A 24,790-nucleotide genomic window follows, 5' to 3' on the forward strand; every position below is an offset into this window, starting at 1 on the left:
CAATAAAGAGCATTTTAAAAAATTGGTTACCACAAAGATCCCATGCTATTTGGGAATCACTTTAAATGAAGTATTATTTATAATTATTATTTAAATTATTAACAGAATTATATTACTATAGTGTCAATTACATTAAATTATGAAACTATAATTGTAATGATTATTTTATTTTGTTATTATTTAAAGTGTTTGTGAAAATGCCAGTATTTAATATTTGCCTTCTACATTTTTGTTTGAGGTAGGATTGCAGTTTAATTCCAGCTAATCTTGTAGAGTCCTTTGCATTATTGATTAACTGCAACGAATCATCTTCTTGCCACCCACTTCTTCCAACTGTGCAACATACTTTAAAGAAAGCCATTGATCCTGAAGGGCTGCTTTATTTAGCTTCTAAACAGTTCACAACCGAAGATTTTGAAAAGGTAAAGGTAGAAAAAATGAGTGCCGTGAATATTTGTGTTAATGTTTCTCAATTTAAATAAAATTCCCTTTGAACATTCAATTTTCCTTATTTAGAATTTTCTTTTATTTCAATTTGCTTTCAGCTTTTAAGCATTTTGAGGACATTGTATAGAAAATATTTTAGATTAGAATTAAATTAAAAGCTATAAGGACATAGATATTAAAATGTTGAGTTTATTCTTTGAATCACTAATCAGATCACCATGGTTTATCTTTCCATTAAAACATTCAAAATAGAATATTTTTATAAAACATTATGATGAGAGGCTTTCTAGATACACAGTTTTTTACATTTTACAAACTGTTCAAAGGGAATAGTTCTGACTATAGGGAGTATGTATCATGACTCACAAACCCATTTATTTTAATGTCTTGACCTGAAAACATGTGTGGCATGTTCAGAGAACCTGAGAGCTGGATGATGCAGATTTAGTAATGACTCTAATAGCTATTAAAGGTACTCAAGTATTTATAAGCGAAGCCCTTTTAATATTAACTGTTGAGAAATCTGTCCACAATAGAGTAAAGTGTCTGTGTAGGATAGCAAAATGGCCTGTAACGCTGGGAAGTGGGAATCCACAGGTCAGCAAATTTTTTGTTCATATCAGCCTTTTTTTGCAGCCCAAATTGCATGGATAAAAAGTTGAAAGGTGGAGTTTATTCGCATAGATTAAAACAGAAAAAGAACAATATTTATGATAAAATAAGGTCTTTTCATTTGTTTTAGTGTGTATAAAAAAAGGCAATTAGTCTTTAGGAACTGGGGTACTAAATGATATAGACATGCTAATAACCTGGAAAATTTTTGCCCAGTTTTTCCCTGAAAAACAAACAAAAAAATCTATGGATTTAATTAGTCAGGCATTTACTGAGTACTTAATATAGATGAGCCTCTTTCTGTTCTTTTATATTCTCCTAGAAATGTACATTTTTCTTCCTTAGTTTATCATTTAATTGAGATGTATGAAACAAGGGACAATTTAAAATTGTGTTAGGTGGTGCTGACTATAAGTATTGCATGACTTCAGAAAGGAAGGTATCAAGTAGAATGCAAGAGTTACGAATAACCGAAAAGGTGGTGAGACTTTAGTTGTGCCTTAAGAAAAGATAAGATTTAAATTATCCTCCAATTAAAACTAAATTTTACAAGAAGGAAAAAAAGAAAACAAAAGGTAAGATTTAAGTGACAGGAAGGATGGACATTCCAAAAAAAAAAAAAAGCTAAAAATAAGAGCAAAAACATAAAACTCGAGATGAGTACACATGGAAAACTATGAGAAGATCTGTCGACTGGAGCAAAAATTATATTATGTAGTCATAAAGATTAGGCAACTGTTGAAGAAGTTGATAACTGGAGGCCAACGCTGGCTCCTGTGCTACATTCCCAGTAGCAGACAACAGGTCTTTTATGAAGGGGCATGTGGATGTCTTATCACTGTGACCCCATAGCATAAAACCTAGAGAGAGCTACAAATGTTATTGATAGTATTGTTCTGTTCTGAAGGCCTGGAGGGAATTGTGGAATGTAAGAAAAATAAAGACAGGACATATCCAACCCAGGACATATCCAGATCTTTTTAAAAAGTTATATTTAAAATACAGATATAATAGTTAATAGCAACTTTATTATGGATGGTTTTTCTTTTTTGTTTCCTCCTGTTGTTTTTCTGGTTTTACAACTCACAGAAACAAAAGAAATGGTGAATGGTGAAAAGTCTGGAAATGGTGTCATAGAATAAGGACTTGAGGAACTGGGCATCAGTCAGAAAGAAAGCACAAAACTCAGAGAAAACAGTGATAATCATTAAGTTGAGGGCTTATTTTCTACCCAAAATCTTTCTGAATCTTCAAGGCCCATCTTCATAGTAGTTAACACAGTACTTCCCACATTGCTGGTCTTTAGATGTGTTTTTTAAAAGGAAGGAAGGGAAGGAAGAAGGCCAATGAGAGAAAGTTTTCTAGAAATAAACTGTCAGAAAATTAAGACTATTCAAAGCGAAATGAGATTCTGAGGGGAGCTGTCTCCCACTAGAAGGCTCTGAGTAAGCCTTTATTCCACTGGAAGCAAAGACTTGATAGTCATTCAAATACATTGCACAGAACATTTCTGCACTAAGAGGGAAGAATAGGTTATTCTGGGTAGACTGTAATATTCTTTGTAAGTATAATATGATTTAAAGTGCTCAATGGCTTTGGATGGCTCATATATTTAATCAGTTTTGATGTAAATAAAGTATGCAAACTTTAAAAAATAAAATGACCATATTTGGATTTTTGTAATATAGGTTCTCTTAATAAAGTTTGAATTTCTTGAATTTTCACACTTTCGATTTAGCTGCTTGCTTTTGCAAAAAATTTGAATGTAGAATTCAGCTTGGAGGCAGAAAGAATGATTCATGGCTATTACCTAGCAAGTCGCAGAATCAGAACAGATTCTATATATGGATCAAAACTGTCAGCATCTGCATTAAAATATTTGTAAGTATTCAATTTTAAAATCATTACTGACTTTAAAAAATCTTTGCTTACCTTTTTTTTTTTTAGCTGTGCTGGGTTCTCCTTGTGTGGGGTTTACCCTAGTTGCAGAGAGTGGGGGCTACTCTTTAGCTGAGGTACACAAGCTTCTCATTGCAGTGGCTTCTCTTCTTGTGGAGCATGTACTCTAGAGCTCATGGGCTTCAGTGGCTGCGACGTGAAGGCTCAGTAGTTGTGGCTCCCCGGCTCTAGAGCGTAGGCTCAGTAGTTGTGATCCAGAGGCTTACTTGCTGTGCCGCATATGGGATTGTCCTGGACCAGGGATCTAACCTGTATCTTCTGCATTGGCAGGCAGATTCTTTTTCACTGAGCCACCAGGGAAGCCCCCATTATTTACTTTTAAATGATGTGTTTAATTAACTGTTTCACTTGTTTTTTGATTGCTGGGTGGTTGATTTACAATATACTTTGTTCCAAAAGAATTTAAGGTAACTTAATTATTTCTTCTGTTATAGCCTTACATCGTTTGAACCTCCAACAATTTGTTTTCACTAAACTACTTTTTATTGGATACCTGGTATCAGGTACATCTGGAAAAAATGCACTGAATTTTTTAATGCAAATGATTATTTTTTTAAAATGTGGTTCAGTTCAGTTTAGTTCTCTTCAGTTCAGTTCAGTTGCTCAGTCGTTTCCAACTCTTTGAGACCCCATGGATTGCAGCACGCCAGGCCTCCCTGTCCATCACCAACTCCCAGAGCTTACTCAAACTCATGTCCATTGAGTCAGCTGACTTTCTAGATATTTTATAGTTGAGCTTAGAAAAAAAATTTATGTTATTCTTTGTATTTTTAAACACTTTAGTACACTCAAGTACTATTGTTCCTTGAGAAGCGTTTTAAAACTAATTGTTATTATAAAAGTAAAGTATGGACATAGTGAAAGAAAAGTCCAAAATAATGAGTTAAGTCCCTTGCTAACCCTACCTGTGATTATCTCACTCCCTGGAGATGATCCCTGCTAACAGGCTTTGTGTATCCTTTCATAAATTACCCATTCAGATACTAGCATATACAAATATATAGTTTAAATATGTGATGTATATTAAGTACATATTTTATTTGAATGTTATATATTTTAGATTAATATGTTATTTAACATATTATATAAAAATATTTTTATAATACATATGTAGCCATACTGATATTCTCTTTTTGCCCAAATGGAATCATGCATACATCTCATGATATCTCACTATTAACACATAAAGAATTGCCTCATTCTGTTTTAATAGTTCCCTTACAGTTTTACTGTGTTATGATGTGGCTATTCCATAATTTAAACAGTCCTCTGTTGATAGCCATTATTCCATTTAATATAGATTACTATGTAATCTCAACCCAAATTATGAAGTAGGACCAGGGGTAAAAATAATCTATTAAATAAATAAATATCTTGTTATGACTGCAGTATAGAATAAGACAAGTGGAGGACTGATAGGAAATGTCAAGTATAGGACTAAAAGAGATAAATATGTTTAGTTAATTTCTCCAACGCTATCTTCATAGAACTAAAAAATTGCGACAGAAAGGGAAGTTAGAAATTAACTGTGATGTTTTAAAATGGCAAACAGAATTATATAATGCTGTTTTCTGAAGTAATATTTCAAATACTCAATACTCAGAGCTTAAAAGGTTTGAAAGCCCTATTATCTCATTTGCTTTTTCTCTGTCTTAAAAAGATGTTTTTAATTTAAACTCACATAGCCTCAGTTTACATTTGACTGTACTAATCCAAGAATAAGACAGAATTAAGTTTAGTATGACAACTCTACTGTTTCCTCTTGTAGAAATAAATACTAGAGATGGAAATGGGTCTTATAAAATAGTCAAGTAAATGAAGCACTTCTCAGAAGAGTCATAAACCTTGACTTTTTCTCCTGCTTCTATAGACAGGTACCTATTAACACCAGCCATGCTTAATCTCCCTACAATGCAGGAGACCCCAGTTCGATTCCTGGATCAGGAAGATCTCCTGGAGAAGGGATAGGCTACCCACTCCAGTATTCTTGGGCTTCCCTTGTGGCTCAGCTGGTAAAGAATCCACCTGCAATGCAGGAGATCCTGGTTTGAGCCCTGGGTTGGGAAGATGCCCTGGAGATGGGGAAGTGTATTCACTCCAGTATTCTTGGGCTTCCCTTGCGGCTCAGCTGGTGAAAATCCTGCTGCAATGTGGGAGACCTGGGTTTGATCCCTGAGTTGGGAAGATCCTCTGGAGAAGGGAAAAGCTACCCTTTCCAGTGTTCTGGCCTGGAGCATTCCATGGACTGTATAGTCCAGGGGGTTGCAAAGAGTTGGACACGACTGAGTGACTTTCACTTTCATGCTTTTCTAGAGAAGTGGAGCTGAACAGTGCTCTTTGCTTTCCCTGAAAAGCTGTATATATATTCTGTCCCAGTCAAAATTTTTAGAAATTTGGGTGAGGACATCAGGAACATGATAATTAAATTTGTAAATAAGCAACTCTGGAGAGATCTTCACAGACTCTAATTATTATTTTAGTCTAGCAACAAGAAAATTAATAGGACAAATGTAATGTATGGACAGAAGTTCGTGACATTATACAGGAGACAGGGATCAATACAATCCCCATGGAAAAGAAATGAAAAAAAGCAAAATGGCTGTCTGAGGAGGCCTTACAAATAGCTGTGAAAAGAAGAGAGCGAAAAGCAAAGGAGAAAAGGAAAGACAGAAGCATCTGAATGCAGAGTTCCAAAGAATAGCAAGGAGAGATAAGAAAGCCTTCCTCAGTGATCAATGCAAAGAAATAGAGGAAAACAAGAGAATGGGAAAGACTAGAGATCTCTTCAAGAAAATAAGAGATACCAAGGGAACATTTCAAGATGGGTTCAGTAAAGGACAGAAATGGTATGGACCTAACAGAAGCAGAAGATATTAAGAAGAGGTGGCAAGAATACACAGAAGAACTGTACAAAAAAGATCTTCATGACCCAGATAATCATGATGGTGTGATCACTCACCTAGAGCCAGACATCTTGGAATGTGAAGTCAAGTGGGCCTTTGAAAGCATCACTACGAACAAAGCTAGAGGAGGTGATGGAATTCCAGTTGAGCTATTTCAAATCCTGAAAGATGATGCTGTGAAAGTGCTGCACTCAATATGCCAGCAAATTTGGAAAACTCAGCAGTGGCCACAGGACTGGAAAAAGTCAGTTTTCATTCCAATCCCAAAGAAAGACAATGCCAAAGAAAGCTCAAACTACAGCACAGTTGCACTCACCTCACATGCTAGCAAAGTAATGCTCAAAATTCTGCAAGCCAGGCTTCAGCAATCCATGAACCGTGAACTTCCAGATGTTCAATCTGGTTTTAGAAAAGGCAGAGGAACCAGAGATTAAATTGCCAACATCTACTGGATCATCGAAAAAGCCAGAGAGTTTGAAAAAAACACATCTATTTCTGCTTTATTGACTATGCCCAAGCCTTTGACTGTGTGGACCACAATAAACTGTGGAAAATCCTGAAAGAGATAGGAATACCAGACTACCTGACCTGCCTCTTGAGAAACCTGTATCCAGGTCAGGAAGCAACAGTTAGAACTGGACATGGAACAACCTGTTCCAACATATTTCCATTTCCAAATAGGAAAAGGAGTACGTCAAGGCTGTATATTGTCACCCTGCTTATTTAACTTATATGCAGAGTACATCATGAGAAATGCTGGGCTGGAAGAAGCACGAGCTGGAATCAAGATTGCCAGGAGAAATATCAATAACCTCAGATATGCAGATGACACCACCTTTATGGCAGAAAGTGAAGAGGAACTAAAGAGCCTCTTGACGAAAGTGAAACAGGAGAGTGAAAAAGTTGGCTTAAAGCTCAACATTCAGAAAACGAAAATCATGGCATCTGGTCCCATCACTTTATGGCAGATAGATGGGGAAACAGTGGAAGCAGTGTCAGTTTGGGGGCTCCAAAATCACTGCAGATGGTGATCGCAGCCACGAAATTAAAAGACGATTACTCCTTGGAAGGAAAGTTATGACCAACCTAGATAGCATATTCAAAAGCAGAGATATTACTTTGCGAACAAAGGTCTGTCTAGTCAAGGCTATGGTTTTTCCAGTGGTCATGTATGGATGTGAGAGTTGGACTGTGAAGACAGCTGAGCGCCGAAGAATTGATGCTTTTGAACGGTGGTGTTGGAGAAGACTCTTCAGAGTGTTGGACTGCAAGGAGATCCAACAAGTCCATCCTAAAGAAGATCAGTCCTGGGTGTTCGTTGGAAGGACTGATGCTGAAGCTGAAACTCCAATACTTTGGCTACCTCATGTGAAGAGTTGACTCATTGGAAAAGACCTTGATGCTGCAAGGGATTGGGGGCGGGCGGAGAGGGGGACGACAGAGATGGCTGGATGGCATCACCGACTCAATGGACATGAGTTTGAGTGAACTCCAGGAGCTGGTGATGGACAGGGAGGCCTGGCGTGCTGTGATTCATGGGGTCGCAAAGAGTTGGACACGACTGAGCGACTGAACTGAACTGAATGTCTTTAATTAGGTCCCAACCTCCCTGATACTGAATGCATGGGAAAGGGGTGATCTGCCTTAATATGAAAAAGATTTGAGATTTCATGTTTTTATGTTTAATATGAATAAGTAATGTAATAGGGCTGTAAATAATACTGTGATTTGGGGTTGTATTAATAGAACATAGTATCAAGAGTTAGAAAATGCTTATTCTGCCCCAAGTCTTCTCTACTGATCAAATCACACTTTAGTACTATACTGAAAAGGAATATTAACCAAATTTGGTCACTGTGTAGTACTACGTGATTTGATTCAGTATCAGGGAGGACACAGCCAGGATGATAAGGGGCATGAAAATCATGTCACATGACATATTAAAAGAACTAGGAGGGACTTCCCTGGTGGTCCAGTGGTTAAAACCTTACACTTCCAAAGCTGGGGGTGCAGATTTCTTGGTCAGGGAACTAAGATCCTGTATGCTGTGGAATGTGGCCAAAAGAAAAATAGAACTAGGAATATTTATCTTGGAGAAAATAAACTATGGAGCAACTAGAATAGTTGTCTTTGAATATCTGAAGAGCTGTCTCATTTAAAAAGTGTTAGATTTGTTTTGTAATCCCAGAGGACAAAACAGAGACCAGTGGGTGTAAATTGCAGTGAAACCAATTTCAGTTTACATTTATATAATCTTTGTGGGTGAGTCCCCAAATTTTCAAATGTGTCATTTGAAATCACAATAACCCTATTAATTTTTATTATCCCCATTTTATAGCAGAGCTTCAAAAAAATCTCAGAAATTAAATGATTCATACAAACTCACACAGCTAGTAAATTTCTAGAGACATAGTTCAGATTTTCTGATTCCCATGTGCAACAATCATTCAAGTGCCTTAAAGCTAGCTTAAAAATAATAAAGGAATGGATTGCTTTCCGATTCTCAGTGAATCCTAGGGTAAGTTCAAAAGAGACCAAATAATAAGTATCCTGGGATGCTGTATAGAAAATTCAGTTATCTGATGGGATGTTGAAATTTGCTTTCTAAAATCTCTTCAACACGGAAATTTCAAGATTCTGTGAGGACTTCCAGTGGGTTAAGAACTGGGAGAAAAGACCAAGGATGTGTCTGTAAGAGATATTTAGTTAATTTTCTAGCTGTGTATTTAACTGAACAGAACTTGGGGAGGGTAATGTGTAGAATAATAAAGAAAAACCAGGATAAAAGCCAATTCTTTGATAACAAATCAGGAGACTTCCTCATTCTGAAACAGTCTATTCAACTTGGTAGAAAAAAAATGCTTTGTAAAGAAACTAAAATTGTTTTAAAAATAAGGCTGATCTTTAAGGTGTGGCTTATGTTCACACATATCTTGTTTTTTTCTTGCCAAAATATATATTGTCTTTATAATATCAGCATATTTTGATTGGCCTCAATTTTCTCTTTTAGAGTTTCCCTATCTGAAGCCCATGCTCGACTGAACTTAAGGAATAAAGTGCTTAAAGAAGATGTACTAATTGCAGCCTTATTATTTGAAACATCTCTAACACTGAAATATGGTAATCTATTAAGTTATTAATGATCACTATAAATAATTATGTTTAAACTTAAAGATTTTTAATCTGTTAAGATGTTACATATATCTTAAATATTATTTTAAAGAATAATAAATTTCTACAAGATAAGTCCACTTTAAATTTAAACATTTAATTATTGTTTACAGGTCATATCATTATCTGATATTAAGTTCCTAATCATCCATGGTTATTCCTATACTTTAACTTTTGCATTGCTTAGAAAATTCTGAAAAAGTACTTAATATGATGCATGAAATGATTTTAACTTTATCTTCCTTTTACATTATAATTGTCAAGCAAATCCCCCACAGTGGAATTAGACACTAAGCCAAAGAAAATATGATCAACTTGTATCACCACCTTTTCTGAATTACTAGTTATAATACTGTGACTATAGCATTTAATTATCTGAAATCAAAGGAGCTTATTATGGTTTTGCTAATAAAAATCTAAAAAGAGCTGTTAAAGGTGAGAGTAAAGAGAATTATCCTTACAAAGTTCTTTTTGAATTATTCAGCTCAGTTCAGTCACTCAGTTGTGTCCGACTCTTTGTGACCCCATGAACTGCAGCACGTCAGGCCTCCCTGTCCATCACCAACTCCTAGAGTTTACCCAGACTCATGTCTATCGAGTCAGTGATGCTATCCAACCATCTTATCCTCTGTCATCCCCTTCTCCTCCTGTCTTCAATCTTTCCTGGCACCAGGGTCTTTTCAAATGAGTCACCTCTTCACATCAGGTGGCCAAAGTATTGGAGTTTCAGCTTCAACATCAGTCCTTCCAATGAATATCCAGGACTAATCTCCTTTAGGATGGACTGGTAGGATCTCCATGTAGTCCAAGGGACTCTCAAGAGTCTTCTCCAACGCTACAGTTCAAAAGCATCAATTCTTTGGTGCTCAGCTTTCTTCACAGTCCAACTCTCACATCCATACATGACCACTGGAAAAACCATAGCCTTGACTAGACAGACTTCTGTTGACAGAGTAATGTCTCTGCTTTTGAATATGCTATCTAGGTTGGTCATAACTTTCCTTCCAAGGAGTAAGCGTCTTTTAATTTTGTGGCTGCAATCACCATCTGCAGTGATTTTGGAGCCCCCTCCCCCCACAAAAAGTCAGCCACTGTTTCCACTGTTTCCCCATCTATTTGCCATGAAGTACCATGATCTTAGTTTTCTGAATGTTGAACTTTAAGCCAACTTTTTCACTCTCCTCTTTCACTTTCATCAAGAGGCTTTTTAGTTCCTCTTCACTTTCTGCCATAAGGGTGGTGTCATCTGCATATCTGAGGTTATTGATGATTCCAGCTTGTGCTTCATCCAGCCCAGTATTTCTCATGATGTACTCTGCATATAAGTTAAAGAAGCAGGGTGACAATATACAGCCTTGACGTACTCCTTTTCCTATTTGGAACCAGTCTGTTGTTCCATGTCCAGTTCTAACTGTTGCTTCCTGACCTGCATACAGCTTTCTCAAGAGGCAGGTCAGGTGGTCTGGTATTCCCATCTCTTTCATAATTTTCCACAGTTTATTGTGATCCACACAATCAAAGGCTTTAGCCTAGTCAATAAAACAGAAATAGATGTTTCTCTGGAACTCTCTGGCCCTTTGATGATCCACCAGATATTTGCAATTTGTATTATTATGAGACATTAATTTTGATGAGATATACCATCCTCCAAACATTGGGTCTGCTAACATAACAATAAAACAGCCAGTTATTTCACCAGGAAAATGGTTTTTATTCAGGAGCAGGAAAGAATAGCAATTCAGGGCATCACAAATCTGGTAACTAACATATAAGTCTGGTAAAGCAAAGGAAAAGAAACTCTTCTATAGAGAAGAACAGTTCAGAGGGTTGTAATAGAAAGTCCATTGGAGAAAACTGGGAGTCCCAGAAAACTGGGAATCTTTTCATTGGATACATTGTGACAGTCTCTCTTTGGCAGAGCTGTTGCCAGACAAGGAGAAAAATCTTTCAAATCTTCCTTCCTCCTGCTGGTGGTACTAGAGTAGTGTTGCTTCTTGTTGGAGATGCAAGATATGTTTCTTCCTGTTGGGATCTATATTGATGTTGAGAGGTACCTACCTGTATGAGAGCTCCCCCTTCTGGTCTCCTGACTCCATTTTAGTGAGATTTTTACTCTATTTTCAGTTCCAGCCCTGGGCAATAAAGTATTAACACCGACTTTTCTGTGTGTATATATTTAGTGTTTTAATTTGCTTCAGATTCAATTTATAATAATTTTTCACAGACATCCATTAGAACATTAGAACTTTGTTCTTATCTCAATCAAGAATTCTTAACCTAGGATCCATGGATACTGAGAGAGTCCTAGGGGCTTGTGAATCCCTAAGTTACATGTGAATTTGCATCTGTATTTGCTTTCTACCTTCTTGCTTAGGAAGAGGAATCATTAAGTTTTATGGAGTATGTCTGAGAGTTTCATGACCCTCAGAAAATGTTAGTTATCATCCTGAATTAAGAACTTCCCTGGTGGCTCAGACAGTTAAGAGTCGGCCTGCAATGCAGGAGACCTGGGTTCAATCCTTGGGTCAGGAAGATTCCCTGAAGAAAGAAATGGCAACCCACTTCAGTATTCTTGCCTGGGAAATCTCATGCACAATGAGCCTTGCAGGCTATGGTCCATGAGGTTGCAGAGTCAGACATGATGGAGCAACTAACACATTCACTCACCAAAAAAGAAAATCAGTTGTTCCCAACCAGCAATAAGTAAGGATATGTATTTTTGTTTGTAATTTGCTTTATCTTTAAATTCTTATTCTGTATTTTAAAATATACTTGATAAAATTTAAGACATTATGTACTATGAAGAAAAAATGCTGCCAATTTTACTGTGACAAACTATCACCATCAAAATGTTAAGTCAAAACTAGATTTCAGTAAGAAGATAAAAATGTATGTTTTTGAATTTAAATTTGAATTTGAATTTGAATTTGTTGTAGAACTATGGTACTACAATGTTCAGGACTCCTGTGACTGAATATGGCTATTTTCACTTGATAACTATCTATCAAGACTTTACTGAAGCATTTAATAAAGCTTTTGTTGAGGGAAATAAAGCTATGTGAAGTTTTTCCTTTAGTTACTTTTTGTTTCCATAATGAGTGTCAGTTAGGTATATTCTTTTCTAAGTCTTAAGCAAAATGATGTTAAGAACTCCATTAAGTGTTACTTTAAAGATAGGAAAATAAGCCCTACTCAGGGATGTTTTTCTAGGATGCAAAAACCAATACCTGTGCTTGTGAACTGGATTTAGGAGTTGGGGCAGTGGGGAGAAGGAAGAATTCAAGAAAACTCTCAGGTTTCTGCCTTGAGCAACTGAGTGGATCATGTTGCCATTTACCAAGACTAGAAAGAAAGAGAAAAGCTTGGGTCCAGTTGTTGTTGTTGCTGTTCCATCCCTAAGTCAAGTCTGACTCTTTGCAACCCCATGGACTGTAGGATGCCAGGTTCCTCTGTCCTCCATTCTCTCTTGAAGTTTGTTCAGGTTCATGTCCATTGAGTTGGTGATGCTATCTAACCATCTCATCCTCTGCTACCCTCTTCTCCTTTTGCCTTCAGTCTTTCCCAGCATCAGGGTCTTTTCCAATGAGATGGCTCCTCATCAGGTGGCCAAAGTATTAGAGCTTCAGCAACAGTCCTTCCAATAAATATTCAGGGTTGATTTCCTTTAGGACTGACTGGTTTGATTTCCTTGCAGTCCAAGGGACTCTCGAGTCTTCTCCAACACAACAATTTGAAAGCATCAGTTCTTTGGCACTCAGCCTTCTTTATGATCCAGCTCTCACATCTGTACCTGACTACTGGAAAAACCATAGCTTCAACTATATGGACCTTTGTTGGCAAAGTGATGTCTCTGTTTTTTAATATGGTGTCTAGGTTTGTCACAGCTTTTTTTCCCAAAGAGCAAGCGTCTTTTAATTTCATGGCTGCAGTTACCATATGCAGTGATTTTGGAGCCCAAGAAAATAAAATCAGTCACTGCTTCCACTTTTCCCCCTTCTATTTGTCAGGAAGTGATAGGACCGGATGCCATGTACTTAGCTTTTTGAATGTTGACTTTCAAGCCAGCTTTTTCATTCTCATCAAGAGGCTCTTTAGTTCCTCTTTGCTTTCTGCCATTAATGGTATCATCTGCATATCTGAAGTTATTGATATTTATCCCAGAAATTTCTATTCCAGCTTGTGTGTCTTCCAGCCCAGCATTTCACATAATGTACTCTACATAGAAGTTAAATAAGCAGGATGACAATATACAGCCTTGTTGTACTCCTTTCTCAATTTTGCACCAGTCTGTTGTTCCATGTCCAGTTCTGTTGCTTCTCAACCTGCATACAGGTTTCTGAGGCGGCAGGTAAAGTGGTCTGGTATTCCCATCATTTTAAGAATTTTTCACAGTTTTTGTGATCCACACAGTCAAAGGCTTTAGCATAGTCAGTGAAGCAGAAATAGATGTTTTTCTGGAACTCTCTTGCTTTTTTGATGACCCAGCGGATGTTGGCAATTTGATCTCTGGTTCCTCCACCTCTTCAAAACCTAGCTTTTTGGGTCAGGGGTACAGTTACAGTACAGTTCAGTCGCTCAGTCGTGTCCGACTCTTTGCGACCCTATGAATCGCAGCACGCCAAGGCCTCCCTGTCCACCACCAACTCCTGGAGTTCACTCAGACTCGTGTCCATCGAGTCAGTGATGCCATCCAGCCATCTCATCCTCAGTTGTCCCCTTCTTCTCCTGCCCCCAATCCCTCCCAGCATCAAAGTCTTTTCCAATGAGTCAACTCTTCTCATGAAGTGGCCAAAGTACTGGAGTTTCAGCTTTAGCATCATTCCTTCCAAAGAAATCCCAGGGCTGATCTCCCTCAGAATGGACTGGTTGGATCTCCTTGCAGTCCAAGGGACTCTCAAGAGTCTTCTCCAACACCACAGTTCAAAAGCATCAATTCTTCGGCGCTCAGCCTTCTTCACAGTCCAACTCTCACATCCATACATGACCACTGGAAAAACCATAGCCTTGACTAGACGGACCTTAGTCGGCAAAGTAATGTCTCTGCTTTTGAATATGTTATCTAGGTTGGTCATAACTTTTCTTCCAAGGAATAAGCGTCTTGGGTGGAGAATCAAATTATATGTACAAGTTTAAGACATCCTAGAGAGATATCAATAGACAGATACAATAATCTGGGGTTTAGAAGAGAGTTTTAAACTAAAAATATAATTTAGGTATCATCAGTACAGAGATGGTACTCAAAGCCATGGAGTGGATGAAATCACTGAGAGAGAGACTATACAGAGAACCACAGGACTGCCTTTGAAGAATCCCAGTATTTACAAAAGAAGTTGAGGGGGAGGAGCTAACTAATGAGACTGAGAAGCAGTTGTATTAGAGAAGTCAAGAAAAAAGTCTTTCAATAAAGGAGTGGAGTGGTCAACTGTATCATGTGTTGAGAATTTGAATAAGATCAGATTTGGCATCTAGAGGCTGTGGATGGTCATGATTCGAGCTGTTTCGATGGAGTTGGGATTTGGGTGGGGTAGGAAGTGAGGCTATGGAGATAGCACACACAAACTTTGAGATGTTTGACTATGAAGATGAAGAGTATTAGCTAGAGAAGGATGTGTGGTCCAGGAAGGGGTTTTTTAAGATGGAAGATAATAGTTCATATGATGTGCAGTAGAAAGTAAACTAATGATACTATAGAAAGAAGCGTGAAGTCTTTCAAAAGGTGAGAGAAGATAGGATCTAGAGCACGTGTGAAGGTAAAGGCCTCGGTTTGAGGGGAACAGAATGGAATATAATAGTCATTGGTGGAGGCGGGGGGAGATAGAGTGTGCTAGAAGAGAAACAGGTTTTTCAGGCAATGCAACTGCCCATTTGAGGCTTAAAGTGAAATCAATACCAATTATTGTTTTTCTGCCTAGCAACCTGAATGCAGGCATAAACTTTTTTGTTAAAAGTATGCCTTCACATTTAGCATTTGAAGTATTTCTCATTTTTACTTTCTCCTTCTTCACTTAGGGGCCGCTGTATTTTGTGTTGCTCCAAATGCAGTGTTTCCATTTGAACAGTATAATGAAGAATATTTAGAGCAAAGGGATGTCTTTCTGACTGAGTGCCAACAACAGCTCCAGCAGTTTATTGCCACATATGGGCCTGGGACAGCTATTTTTGCTAGTGATGAATAGGCAGTCTGAGGAAATTTTTTTCTTCATTCCTTTTTAAGTAATGGAAGGCAATCTTGTGTGTACGTACATTAGAATGTACCTACATTGTGTAGGATACATTAGAATGTCATCTTAAAAAATATAAAATATTTCTTCAAATTGGTAATGGAATAAACACTAATCCAAATCTCAAAGCCAGCAGCAGAAATTTGTTAGAATTTTATTAAAAAAAAACCCCAACTTCTGGTTAGCCTAGTATACCATACCAGTGGCCCACAGATTAAAATATAAAGAATGTTACAAACTAAGAAATGAAAAAAAAAGGTAAGTTTTGTGTTTTTGTGTAGTTCCCTCTATTTGTCTCAAGATGGCAGTAACACTTTAAATATTTGCATTCAAAGTTAAAACCATTTTTTTATTTGTGAACTTGACAAATTGATGGGTAAACAACAGTATTTATATAACCAAAAACCTTCAATTTAAGAACTTTTCATGCTTTACTAGATATTGTCATGTCTATTACATTGTTTTAGAAACCCTAACTTTAGGATAAGAAAAGGCTTTGGAAATTTTCCATTTTTAAAGCAGGTTAAATGAAAAAAAAGTTACACTGAATTGAGGAGCAGTAACGGGCTCCTTAAACCCAGTTGCAAGATACCAAAATGCAAACAAACCAATTTTCAAACCCTGTCTTCATTTTTAGAGGGATGATATCTACTCTGAAAAGGTAGGGACATGATGAGAAAATATACTTATAAAATCCCCAAAACCTTTTCAAAGTTGTAGTAAAAGAGTACTCACTAAAAGGAAAATGTCATCACAAAATTGCCACCTTATCAACCAAGACACTATCACACATCATTTTGTAGAAATGGGTACTTCATGGAGTTTAACCATGAAGGTAGACAGCTCTCACTGTCTAGAGGACTTTGACTCATCATTTATTATTTTACTTCCTAGCCATTCATTCAGCTATATTTATTGAATATCCACTAGTGTCAGAGACTATAGTGTTTTCAGAAGGCAAACCTCATCTTTAAAAAAAATGTATATATCACAAATTAGACTTTACTTTGTGGTTTATGTATTTAGGTTTTTCGTTCCTTATGAGATAGATGAAGGCAAAACACATTTCTTTATAAAACTAGCATCTATAAAATGGCATCCTCTTTACAATTAATTGTGAAGTGTTCAGATTCTGTTGATGAAAAGGACTAGTATCAAATACAGGCGAAAATTGTTTTCAAATGTCACCCCTGATGGTAAGGCATTATAAAGATATTGCTGTACACTTTATACTGATTTACCAAACTGAAATTATAACCCTGATAAAAGCAAGGATTTAATGTACTGTGGGACACAAAAGGGGAAAAACAAGATTCAGCTAAATTTAGATCATCTTGGTAGGATTTCAGTTGGTCAAATTCACATGCCCTGGACAGACTGGACTGTCACTACTTGCTTTAATCGAGCATACTAGTATGTATACTAGAATTAGGAAAAATTGTAATTTTCCTTAGATTAACTCCCAGATCCCTTTTTAATTCATAAATGTAAAAGCAAACCAAGAATAAAATTAAAATTTAAAAAAATCTGTAGGTCACAGGTGAAACCTTTACTTGTAAGGCGTCATTTAAGGAGTTGAGAAAATTTCAACTAGTATGCCTTTGAACACATGTTTGAACTACATGACTCCACCACATACAGGGTGGGTTTTTTTTTTTTTTCAGTAAATACATACTATACTATACAATCTACAGCTTATTGAACCGGAGGATGTGGAACCTTGGATACAAAGGGTGGACTATAAAGCTATACTTGGATGTTTGATGCTGAGAAGGGCTGGGGCCCCTAAACCCCTTTGTCATTCAAGGGGCAACTGTGCTTGTTTTTCAGATACACGGAGGTTCTGAAAGGGGAGGCCCTCAGTTATCTAGTACATAGTGATTAACCTCTGCAGAAACCCCCTAAGGCAAAAAAGGGGAGTGAGAACTGGATGTACTAAAAATGTCTCCCCAGCTGCCAGCCACCTGCCACTTCAAAAGGAATCACTATCCAGAGGAGCTGGTTATTGACAAGAATATAGTATCCCTAAAGTACTTTAAAAACAAGTCTGACCAGTAACTATGAAAATGAAGCTATTTAAAGACCTGATATATTTTAAAGAGAACAGACTTTATTGACCAGCAATTAAAATCATTCGAAGATGTATTTTTCTGCATAATTTATTGTGAGATGACCGTTATATAAAATTGTAATTTTTGTCACTTGCTTTAATGCACGTCTTCTTGAACAACTCTTCATTTTTCCTTCGAAAACGTCGTGTGCCACACCTCTGGGGGAGAAACCAGAAACCAACAGTGAAAATCATTCCATACTCGAAACTTGAAAGTCACACACTGACACACAAAGGCACCTTAAACAGGAAAGGAAATGGCCTCAGCTTTTTGGAGTTTTCAGATACTTTCAAATTGTCAACAGATGTGGCTGCATGACAAATCATCATCACTTACTTGAGGTAATGAAGTTTTTAAGCACCACTGCTAAGCACTTGAACATTCATTTGCAGGTACTTATCTGCTGAAAAGAACAGTTCAACCTTTTTAATAAAAAACTGCATTAGATTTGAGTAATTCACATAATATATATTACTGGCATCTCAGTCTTAAAGTTATTTCTTCAAAGATACCCTCAGCTGGGTAAACGGCAAAAAGTAATTTGTCATCACTGTGCCAGTTATTAAATATTCTGGTATTGTGCCTCAGGAACAATACCATACACACACACACACACAAAGCACACAACTTAACATTATAACTTTTGGTACCTTGTTACATGTGCAGCAGTCCTCCTGGTGTTTTCACAGCCATCTTCTGTGACAGGTTTTTGGAAAACATTTATCACAATGATCTTCATCTTCAACTCATAGGCACTGCTGCACCTAGAAATTACATATATTTCATCGTGAATTCTCATTTGCACTTGTATCTGTTTGGCATCTTATATCTAGTATGGACAAGCAGGCTCTTTTCCCCATACTCATCAAGAACCATTTAAGAAAAAAAAAGAAAAACTTACAATCTTTCTGACTCGCAATCAACTTTTAATAAAAAACACTAACAAGTGGAATAATCTTCCGCTGTTTAACACACCTCTAAAGGACTGGAAGAAGCACAAGCTGGAATCAAGATTGCCAGGAGAAATATCAATAACCTCAGATATGCAGATACCACCACCCTTATGGCAGAAAGTGAAGAGGAACTAAAGGGCCTCTTGATGAAAGTGAAAGAGGAGAGTGAAAAAGTTGGCCTAAAGCTCAACATTCAGAAAACGAAGATCATGGCATCTGGTCCCATCACTTCATGGCAAATAGATGGGGAAACAGTGGAAACAGTGTCAGACTTTGTGTTTTTGGGCTCCAAAATCTCTGCAGATGGTGATCGCAGCCATGAAATTAAAAGACGCTTACTCCTTGGAAGGAAAGTTATGACCAACATAGATAGCATATTCAAAAGCAGAGACATTACTTTGCCAATAAAGGTCCGTCTAGTCAAGGCTATGGTTTTTCCAGTGGTCATGTATGGATGTGAGGGTTGGACTGTGAAGAAAGCTGAGCGCCGAAGAATTGATGCTTTTGAACTGTGGTGTTGGAGAAGACTCTTGAGAGTCCCTTGGACTGCAAGGAGATCCAACCAGTCCATCCTAAAGGAGATCAGTCCTGGGTGTTCATTGGAAGGACTGATGCTAAAGCTAAACTCCAATACTCTGGCCACCTCATGCAAAGAGTTGACTCATTGGAAAAGACTCTGATGCTGGGAGGGATTGGGGGCAGGAGGAGAAGGGGACGAGAGAGGAGGAGATGGCTGGATGGCATCACCGACTCGATGGACCTGAGTTTGAGTGAACTCCGGGAGTTGGTGGTGGACAGGGAGGCCTGGTGTGCTACAATTCATGGGGTTGCAAAGAGTCAGACACAACTGAGCGACTGAACTGAAAGGAACAAAAGAATGTGCTTGCTGCTTAATTATACTTTTTTTGGTAATCAAAACTGATAAGGCTCCCAGTTTAATACCTATAATGACTTGGGTATGTCTTGATCCTTTTGATTGGTTAGGCCCTAATAATTCCATAAATGATTTTTCCAAGCTGGAAATGGATTCATTAGCATAGGTAAAAATGATGGATGTATTTATGATGTTCTTTTACTGTGGCAGCACAGATTTTAAGACATGATGGTCCTAATGAGTACTTAACCATTGCTTTTCTGTCTCAGAGCTTGACATGGATGAGGTGGGCCAGGTTAAAGGTCAGATATATAAAAACACGTGTGCAGGTGTCTAACTAAAAACATTATTATGGCAGCTCTAATATAATTTCAGAGCAGAGATACATGATGTTGACATCATTACTGGATACAGTCCTGTAGAATTAAATCCCACATTGCCTGAAAGCATATTTATGTACTGCAAAGGGCACGGTCAGGGCCACAGATCATGCCCCCTAGAACCCCCTAGAGGATAAATCATTGAACCAGACAGCTACTGGAAATGATTTATGAGGACATTACAAATGCTGGGCCTTGCGAAACAATTTATCACTTTCAAGTCTTGAAATGCTGAGATATTTCACATAATATTAGGAACACAAACTACTGGTTATGAATATTTTCAACTTGGAAAACTTCAGTTTAATATATGATTCATAACACTTCTGACAACTACATACAGGTTCTATTTATGGCCTAAAACAACCAACACTTAAGGATATACATGTATAAAACTGCTCTCCACTCTACTCCTCTCAAAAAAACCCAAGTTTGGACACAAAATCCCAGATGATGGGCACCTCAGAAGGCATGGGATAGAAAGAAAGGAATGGGATAGGGAAGCAAATGGATGTTATGGTATTAATAATATTCCAGTTCTTAAATGGATCACTGGACTCTTGTGTATTTATTATGTTTGTGTGTGTTAGTTGCTTGGTCGTGTTCAACTGTTCACGACCCCACATACTGTAAGCCGCCTGGCTCCTCTGTCCATAGAATTTTCCAGAGAATACTGGAGTGGGTTGCCATATTTTACTCCATGGGATCTTCCCGACCCAGGGATTCTTTACCACTGTGCCACCTGGGAAGCCTTAGTTATTAAGGACTTACATAAATTATCAAAATTGTAATCAAACGGTTATTTTGTAAAGTTTTTAAAAATTCCAATACTTAGCAATGAAAATAGGGTTCCAGTCACTATGCCTCAAAAAGAATGACTGAAATGCCAAATATAAGCTACTTCAAGCCATCACATTTGCCGTGGTGAAAGTTAACTGTTGGGATTGTTTGAGATGAAAAAACGCGTATTTCATATCGGGGGGGAGGGAATAAACCAAAACACCTGACTATACTAAGTCTCATTGACGAGCACTTATAACTGTGCTTTTAAACAGACAAAAACTCTTCCAGCTCTTGACCAGTTTCTTCTGTATCAAGTTCAGAATACACATCTTTATGTAAATCCAAGCATCTAAGGCTACAGCCGGCATTTATAGCCTAAAGGGCTTCTAATCCCTACGAACTGTTCTCCAAATTCAGTGTCACGTCTCTAGAGTCTATTTATAAAGAAGACCAGGAACAAATGGCTACATTGCGCCACTGCGCAGAGCCCAGAACTCATTGTTAGCAGGTTAACCGTGCCGCGTTAAAAAGTTTTAAAACCAACCAAAAAGTCCAGCCAAGTTAAGACTGCCTTAAGATTTAAGAGGTAATCCCCCCCCCCTTTACAGAACGTTTCCTTAGAAAGGGTAAATGAGCGAACATTTTAGGGGCCCCGAAGCCGAAAGGCCGCACACAAAGCTTTACTTGGGATACAAAAGGGCTCCGGTCGAGGCCTGGGCTGGGCGCGAGGCCACCCGCCTCGGAACCCAGAGAATGGCAAAAGGCCCTTCGTTAGTCTGAGCTGAGAACAGTCGAAATCGGCTTTTAGTAACAAGGGTCGGCTAAAACTCACAGGTAACGGTTACTCACAAAATGCGATTGAGCAGAAGGCACAGAGGAGAGCTCGAGGCGGCGTCAACCGGGTGGGGGAGGGGAAGATGGCCTCCTGGGATGTCTTGGAGGCCGAGGCCGCGCCGACCGCTGGGCTGTGCCCAGCAATGGACGGAGGCCACCGGGATGGGGATCCCGGGGCAGGACACACAAGGCGGAGGGGCCCGAGGCCGACCTATAGACTCTGGCACGGAGTCGGGTTGCCGGGAGAAATAAGAAAATGACCTAACTCCGCGAGGCCTTCCCCCCTGGAAGAGCGGGGAGACGTGTCCGCGGGCGTTGCCGCCACGCCCGTAAGGCAGACGGAGCCTCAGAGCCCTTCTTTCTCCTGCGGCCAAGCGGAAAAGAAAGCGCGGGGGCCTGGGTTGGCGCTCCGACACTCCAGGCCTGGCCCCGCCCCTTCCGGCCCTGGCCCCCGCCCCTCAGCCGGCGCGTGTTTGCGGTGCGGCGGGTGTACTGCGAGAGCTGAGGGTTTCAGTTCAGTTTAGTTCAGTCGCTCAGTCGTGTTCGACTCTTTGCGACTCCATGAGTCGCAGCACGTCAGGCCTCCCTGTCCATCACCAACTCCCAGAGCTTACTCCGACTTATGTCCATCGAGTCGGTGATGCCATCCAGCCATCTCATCTTCTGTCGTCCCATTCTCCTGCCCACAATCCCTCCCAGCATCAGGGTCTTTTCCAATGAGTCAACATTTTGCATGAGGTGGCCAAAGTATTGGAGTTTCGGCTTTAGCATCATTCCTTCCAAAGAACACCCGGGCTGATCTCCTTTAGAATGGACTGGTTGGGTCTCCTTGCAGTCCAAGGGACTCTCAAGAGTCTTCTCCAACTCCACAGTTCAAAAGCATCAATTCTTCGGCGCTCAGCTTCTTCACAGCCCAACTCTCAACATCCACACATGACCACTGAAAAACCATAGCCTTGACTAGACGGACCTTTGCTGGCAAAGTAATGTCTCAGCTTTTCAGTATGCTGTCTAGGTTGGTCATAACTTTTCTTCCAAGGAGTAAGCGTCTTTTAATTTCATGGCTGCAATCACCATCTGCAGTGATTTTGGAGCCCCCCAAAATAAAGTCTGACACTGTTTCCACTGTTTCCCCATCTATTTGCCATGAAGTGATGGGACCAGATGCCATGATCTTAGTTTTCTGAATGTTGAGCTTTAAGCCAACTTTTTCACTCTCCACTTTCACTTTCATCAAGAGGCTTTTTAGTTCCTCTTCACTTTCTGCCATAAGGGTGATGTCATCTGCATATCTGAGGTTATTGATATTTCTCCTGGCAATCTTGATTCCAGCCTGTGCTTCTTCCAGCCCAGCGTTTATCATGATGTTCTCTGCATATAAGTTAAATAAGCAGGGTGACAATATACAGCCTTGACGTACTCCTTTTCCTATTTGGAACCAGTCTGTTGTTCCATGTCCAGTTCTAACTGTTGCTTCCTGACCTGCATACAGGTTTCTCAAGAGGCAGGTCAGGTGGTCTGGTATTCCCATCTCTTTCAGAATTTTCCACAGTTTCTTGTGATCCACACAGTCAAAGGCTTTGGCATAGTCAATAAAGCAGAAATAAATGTTTTTTCTGGAACTCTCTTGCTTTTTTTGATGATCCATCGGATATTGGCAAGCACCCTTATTTCTTGCCAACTCCAGTCCTAATTATTGACAATTTATGTAATCTTGTGATTTTCTGCCTTTATGAGCTTCCCCCACGTTGCAGTGTGGTAGAACATAATTCAAGCACTTCTTGGAGCTCTGTCTCTCCAGGCTGCAGTCCCAACACACCCCAAATGAACACCTCTTTATTGCTGCCAGATCTCTGTTCTTGGAATTCTTGGGTAACAAATCCTAAGAAATTGATACAAAATCCAGGGCAGGATATGTTTGCCTCAAAAAAACATGGTATGAAAATCTAAACCTAGCAAAACAAATTGTGACTGTGTGAAGTCGCTTCAGTCCTGTCTGACTCTTTGCGACCTATGGACCGTAGCCCGTCAGACTCCTCTGTTCATGGGACTCTCCAAGCAAGAATATTGGAGTGGGTTACCATGCCCTCCTCCAGGGGATCTTCCTGACCCAGGGATCGAACCCCTGTCTCATAAGTCTCCAGCATTGGCAGGCATGTTCTTTAGCGCCACTTGGGAAGCCCTGTGAATGTTCTTAATCTCATTGAACTATACACTTAAAAATTGTTAAAATGGTAAATTTATGTTATGCATATTTTATAACATTACAACTAAAATTTTAAAAATATTTTAGAGGAAAAAATTTCTGCACTTCACATGACTCACCTCATCTTTTGTTTCCCTTCTCTTGCTGCACACCAATCACCCTGCCCGACTCTTAGTTTTTAGAATGTGGCAAACAACTTCCACATCTCAAGGCATTTGCTCTTGCCTGGAATTCTCTTATCCCAGTTTTTTGAGTGACTAACTACTTTCTTCCATCTTAGCTTCTAGGTCAATTTTTCAGTGAGGCCATACTTGCCCTTCCTATCTAAAGTGTGGTGGTGGTGGTGGTGGTTTAGTCACTAAGTTGTGTCTAACTCTGGCAACCCCATGGACTGCAGCCTGCCATGCTCTGTCCATGGGATTTCCCAGGCAAGAATACTGGAGTGAGTTGCCATTTCCTTCTTCAGGGATCTTCCCAACCCAGGGATTGAACCCAGGTCTCCTGCAGTGCTGGTAGAGAATACACATGCAATGCAGAAGACCCCGTTTTGATTCGTTGGTTGGGAAGATGCACTGGAGAAGGGATAGACTACCTACTCCAGTATTCTTGGGCTTCCCTGGTGGCTCAGCTAGTAAAGAATCCACCTTCAGTGTGGGAGATCTGGGTTCAGTCCCTGGGTTGGGAAGATCCCCTGCCCTGAAGAAGGGAATGACTATCCACTCCAGTATTCTGGCCTGGAGAATTTCATGGACTATACAGTCCATGGGGTCGAAAAGAGTCAGAGGCAACTGAGCAGCTTTAACTCACTCACTCCTACAGTGCAAGAGATGTCCTTCACTGCAAGTGGATTCTTTACTGACTGAGCCACTTATTTGAAGTGGGTCCACTGTAAAACATATCCCTTTTTGTTTCCTTCATAATCTGTAGTTACATTAAAAAAAAAAAAAAGAAATTCTATACTTTTGCTGCCCTCACTGAAATATACATTCTGTGAGAGGAAACATGTAGTATGTTTTGCTGACCATTTTATTCCTAGTACCTAATATAGTCTCTAGCATTTAATAAATAGCTATTGATTGAATAAATAAATGGATCTGTATTTGATTTGGAAATTATTTCAAGATATGTTAAATTTTAAAAACTAGATGCAGAAGGTGTTTAGTAAAATCCTATTTTTTCCTACATAAAAGGAACATACATTTATTTGACTATATATATTTTTTGAGAGGTTCAGAAGGAATGTTGGCAATGTATGTCTCTAGTTGGTTTTGGAGGGAAAGTGATATTTTAATTTTTTTGTATATTGTTCACTACTGTTTGGATATTTACTGTGTGT

The 24,790-nt window shown here is 38.9% G+C and overlaps 2 protein-coding genes and 1 non-coding gene across 3 annotated transcripts in view; 1 reads left to right on the forward strand and 2 right to left on the reverse strand.

The window, feature by feature from the left end:
- MCMDC2 (minichromosome maintenance domain containing 2) overlaps positions 1–15,441 on the forward strand; it is a 36,390-nt gene extending 20,949 nt beyond the window's left edge. The window contains exons 11-14 of the mRNA XM_069600197.1: positions 243–422; positions 2,798–2,940; positions 8,932–9,041; positions 15,102–15,441. Of these exons, the coding sequence (XP_069456298.1) occupies positions 243–422; positions 2,798–2,940; positions 8,932–9,041; positions 15,102–15,268 (600 nt within the window). The 3' untranslated portion in view covers positions 15,269–15,441. The remainder of the gene's footprint in view (positions 1–242; positions 423–2,797; positions 2,941–8,931; positions 9,042–15,101) is intronic.
- Positions 15,442–17,403: 1,962 nt separating this feature from the next.
- Positions 17,404–23,578, reverse strand: LOC138446247 (uncharacterized). The gene is made up of 4 exons (XM_069601107.1): positions 23,574–23,578; positions 21,264–21,692; positions 18,075–18,188; positions 17,404–17,582 (listed from the first exon to the last, which is right to left on the reverse strand). The coding sequence occupies exons 1-4, from the start codon at positions 23,576–23,578 to the stop codon at positions 17,444–17,446; spliced, it is 687 nt and encodes a 228-aa protein (XP_069457208.1). The 3' UTR covers positions 17,404–17,443.
- Positions 17,898–17,984, reverse strand: LOC138446383 (small nucleolar RNA SNORD87). The gene has a single exon (XR_011259316.1). It is a non-coding gene; the product is annotated as a small nucleolar RNA SNORD87 (small nucleolar RNA).
- Positions 23,579–24,790: the final 1,212 nt, after the last annotated feature.

Source organism: Ovis canadensis, chromosome 9 (assembly GCF_042477335.2).
Source record: "Ovis canadensis isolate MfBH-ARS-UI-01 breed Bighorn chromosome 9, ARS-UI_OviCan_v2, whole genome shotgun sequence".
NCBI classification, from domain to species: Eukaryota; Metazoa; Chordata; class Mammalia; order Artiodactyla; family Bovidae; genus Ovis; species Ovis canadensis.

Excerpts from the sequence above, each read along its gene's own strand:
- LOC138446247 (XM_069601107.1), bottom strand. Across the intron at positions 18,189-21,263 it reads CTTCTGCTCAATCGCATTTT|GTGCAGCAGTGCCTATGAGT; the intron begins GTGAGTAACCGT and ends TGTAATTTCTAG. Across the intron at positions 17,583-18,074 it reads ACTGCTGCACATGTAACAAG|AGGTGTGGCACACGACGTTT; the intron begins GTACCAAAAGTT and ends TTTCTCCCCCAG.